At 34.7% G+C, this 4650-nt stretch overlaps 1 protein-coding gene across 1 annotated transcript in view; it reads right to left on the bottom strand.

Annotated features, from left to right (window-relative positions):
* Nucleotides 1–275: 275 nt before the first annotated feature.
* Nucleotides 276–4650, bottom strand: part of DCN (decorin) — a 19407-nt gene continuing 15032 nt past the window's right edge. The window contains exons 6-7 of the mRNA XM_010133759.1: nucleotides 2800–2938; nucleotides 276–1816 (exon numbers count right to left, since the gene is read on the bottom strand). Coding sequence (XP_010132061.1) covers nucleotides 1622–1816; nucleotides 2800–2938 — 334 coding nt within the window. The 3' untranslated portion in view covers nucleotides 276–1621. The remainder of the gene's footprint in view (nucleotides 1817–2799; nucleotides 2939–4650) is intronic.

Genomic DNA, 4650 nt, shown 5'->3' on the forward strand with positions numbered 1-4650 from the left:
GTTTGTATGTAACGGCTTTACTGATTCATAATTGTTTCAAATTATTTGATACTGGAATAAATGACAGCTATAAAGAGAATATATTAATTTTCTAGAAAAGATATTTATGAATGTTAGGCATGAAAAAGTCTCTCAAAGCAAGAAACTTACACACAACTTGCTCTTACTTTAGCTATCACCATATCAAAGATATTCAGTTTTCAAGATTTAAATAATAAAGTTCTGCCACACTATGTTATGCTATCAAAACAGAAAATGAAGACAAACACTTTGGAGTTTGCCTGTATTACATTATTCTTTAATATAAATGACATATAAGTTTTACAAATTAGAGAGATTGACCTTGGAGTATTAAGAGGCTGCAGAAGACTCTTTGAAGGTGACATTTTTATTGAGTATATGTTTAGCTTTGTAGATTGACAGTAGAAATGTGCAGCCTACCTTTGATGCGTTTGCTACCCACTGGAATGGGTTGAAGAATCCCAGTTTGCAGAGGGCTTCAAATCACTCTAAGAAGATACTTCTATGAATGATGTCTCAGCAATGTCCAACTAGGCCTTGCAGTTATTTAACTTCATATTTTGCTATATTTAATATTTTGCTTATAATCTAAATTCCACAAATTCATCAGATGGGGAGCCTGCATATCTCTACTTTACACTCAAAAACAATGTTTAAACGACAAAAACAGAAAAGGATGCTGACAAATGTACAATGCAGAACAAGTGAACAGTGAACTGCTATTATTTTTCTTTAGATATATACATGGATTGATACCAATGACTAAACCCTAATACCATACTCTGCAAGGCAGTCTCACTGGTCAGTAAAACTGTTCTTGTGACTAAGGTGAGAGGGATTTGCCCTAGAGAAATCTAGTCATTGAGCTCCAGAAATAGGTTACAGGTTTTGTACTGCAGACTACTCATTATTTTGTTCAATAGGATTATGTTAGGCTAATCCTGAATAGCATTGCTCTAGAAGAATGGCAAATGTTAAAGAACTATGTGTACCATATGAATTTATTTTATTTTTCTCAAAATAATGACATTAGCAACAATTTTATTTGCCTCTGCTAAATAGATACACTCAGAATTAGCTTAGTGTTATAGTGGATATTTTTAAACTTCCAGGGCTTGAAATAAATTTAAAGGAGGTAACTCTCACCTTCTCAAGTCTCAAGATGATTTGAGAGTCTTTTTTCCCTCTACTATTTTTTTTTTTTAGAGTGTGTGTGTGGCTATAAAAATAACCTCAATCACTATCTTATTTTTTTTTTAATATCATAGCTTGACAAATATTTACTCGGAATCTCATATACAGTGGAATCTGAAAACCTGTAGCATTCAGCAAACTGAAAAATACCACAGAAAGCATGCTGGAAAAGAAGGCTGAATTAAGTCAGTTTAAAGCACAGTTGACAATTGGTTTTGATGGTATTCTTGATGTTGTACATCTGTAATGATTAATTTTTTTCTACATCAATGGATCATCTCCACTTTAAAGTGAAGTTGCTGGTATTTGGCATTACTTGTTAGCAACAATTTTTTTTTTTTTTTTGAACAGGCCTATTATAACCGGTACTTTAGCTGAAACGCAACCAAACCCCGTTTTCAGACATCTATTTGTAATTTCCAATCTGTACTGCAGAGCGTTCGTGGATACATCGGAAAGCAGAGGGCTGTATTTCCCAGTACTGCACGGGGTTGCTGAAGAGGCTCACACCGGAATAGCTAGCCTTTTTGGTGTTGTAGCCAAGAGGGCAAAAGTCGTTGATACCAATTGAAGCAATTTTGTTGTTATGAAGATAGACCACCTGGAAAGCATAGAAATACAGAAGTGAGAAATAGAGCTACCACAGCAAATAAGACAAATTATTTGGTGTCAAATGCTTGGTATGTATTGTGTGAGGATAGAAAGAGCAAAAATATATCCTTTTTTCCCAAATGAATGCTTGATTCTGCTCACCTTTTGAAATAGCTAGAGTATACCAAATTAGAAATAATTTCTACAGAAAGAGAACCAAAGAAGGTGTTTGGTGCTGATTGGTTTCTCTCCAGCTCTAATGCTTTCACTCTCATGAGTGCAACTGTACAGGACTTAGACCCAAAGTAATCACTAATGATCACTTAAAATAGCTGATGAATGTTGCTTTGCTCCAGAGACGTAATTTCTGACTAATTTTCCCAAGCTACAAGTGAGTGGTGATTAACTGATTAACATTTGGGAGGCTTCATTCTTTGGGAGCTTTCTTTCCTGTAAAATCTTAGTCTAAGAGAAGACAGATTTTAACTGGTTCCAAGAGGCCATATTTCTAGCTATCCAGCCACACAGACCTCGTAAGTACTGCTGATGTCAAATGCATATTGCATCTCTTTGCCCTTCTGAAGGCACAACATTGTGAGATACCAAAGGGAGGGTTCTTGGGAAAGATTACAAAGTGTCACTGAGTAGAAGTGAAAAAAAAAATTAAAAGAAAAAATGTTCTTTGAAAGCATTTTTTTTTTAGTAAAAAGGAAATCAAAGAACACAGATAATCCTATATTTGCTGTGCCCCCTCATACACACAGAGATAACAAACGCACATCTCCAGATGTACACACCTCCACAGCTACCCCTCAGAAAAGTCAGAGTCTTCCTGACGAAGCCAACTTTTCCATGCCTGTTCAACAGCTTAAGAAACTTGTGCCAAATTCACCTTTTCACAAATACTGTATATGTTTCTGTTCAAGACTGAATAACCACACAAATCTGGAATCTTTCAACTATTGCTCTCCAAGGCAGTATGATAAACTTTACCTGGATATATTTGTGGTCACCCAGCCCAGAAGGTACTCTGATGAGTTCATTGTTGTTCAAATGGAGCTCTCTCAGGTGAGGTACATTGTTAAGAGAGCCATTTTCAACGGAAGAAATGCTGTTGAAGCTAAGACCCAATCTGAAAAAAAGTCAAACAAAAAAATACGTTAAACTTGCCCACATAACTATCTTTATTTGGTTGATTACTTCTCTATGCTACTGTTTTAGAACAGACCAGGCTAATTTTCAGAATTATGCGTGAAGTACATGGAGAACTCGTTTAGATAATTGTATTTAAAGAAGTTTGACATCTGATGTGAACTGTCATAATCATCACAATATCATTCAACATGTTTCTACGGTACTGCATACTTTCATGAGCTATATGACTAATTCCACCATAAATACACATACTGTGTACCTTTATAGGCACCAGTCTTTCTTTAAAAGCACAGCACTGGCTGTAACGTTCTTCATAAAACTACATAACCCAGGGTTACCAGAACTGCTAACTTTAACTCTTCACCATATACTTCTAAGATACTTACATAGTTAAAGCCATGTTGCAGATGGAAGCAGAAGCTGTCATACATAATCACACACTCAGCAGGACACAGAAGTGGGATGTACAAATTTCTCCTAGGTTCCAGTCTAGAGCTTTCATCACAAAATCATCCTTCCTGCTTTAAACATCTACGTTCTGGGGTTTCTAGCACAATTTATGTCCAATTTGTAAAATCTATACCTATCTGTGTATTCCTGTGTTAATACTATTTTGGTTTGCAATTACCAAACTACAGAATTTTTTCAAGATACTTTAATAAGTTGTCATCATGAAGAGTATTGTCTTTTGAGAAAATTATTTCTATAAAGGCTAAACCTACTTCATCTAGTTTGCTTTATTTTTTTATTCTTTCTTTAAGCAGTCTCTTAATTTTGAGGGGAAAAATGTTCTGAGATTAATTAATAACTGAATCAAGTAGAGAATTTTATATAGCTAGTCAGAACCCTTGTGGTGAAATAATTTACTATGGATGATTACTTTTAAAGAAAGTCTTATTCACAGTAATCTACTATCTGCAAGTCAAAATCTGGACCTAGTAAAAAATCACAGATCAAAAAATTCTTGTTTGGTCTTTATGGCAGATACGTTTTCAGAAATAATGCTGTCCAAGAATGGAAGCTTGTTTTGCACTTTTCCTTTTAGAAATTAACAGTCAAAGAAAGATCTTGTCATATATTTTTTATATATACATTATATATATATGATACAAATAGTCATATTACACTCATTTAAATATTGCAATGTTGTCAAACTATTAAATGACAAAGAAGAACTTAATGAGATCTCCCACTGACATCAACAGGGATTTATTTCACTCAGAAATCAGTTCACAATATCCCATATCTTTCCTAGAATTTGATCAGGAAGTATTTTAATACAAAAGTTATTAGAACAGAATTCCTTTTGAGTAGAGGACATCAAGATTTAGGAAAGCTTGGGGGTTTTGATCCTGCAGAGCAATTTGGTCTGAAGATCTACATAATGTTTACAAATTACTTCAGTGATGGGTGTTCATAGTGAATGTCTTTAAAAGATTGGGGAAAAAAAAAAAAAAAACATTTTGGCAGAAGGTTATAAATTCTTGGATGACACATATCTAAATATATGCTCACTACTTATGCAGGTCTACAAGCAGATGTGTCACTCCTGAGGAGACCAGCACGAAAGAAAGTAGGTCTGACATTCATATGGGTATGTTGAAGTGAAAGTAACCCCTTTATACACCATAGGGATGGACAAGATCCAACTGTGCATTAGCTCACACGGGGAAAGTCTTTTAGGGAAAG

Source organism: Buceros rhinoceros, unplaced genomic scaffold (genome assembly GCF_000710305.1).
Source record: "Buceros rhinoceros silvestris isolate BGI_N320 unplaced genomic scaffold, ASM71030v1 scaffold10913, whole genome shotgun sequence".
Classification (NCBI taxonomy): Eukaryota; Metazoa; Chordata; class Aves; order Bucerotiformes; family Bucerotidae; genus Buceros; species Buceros rhinoceros.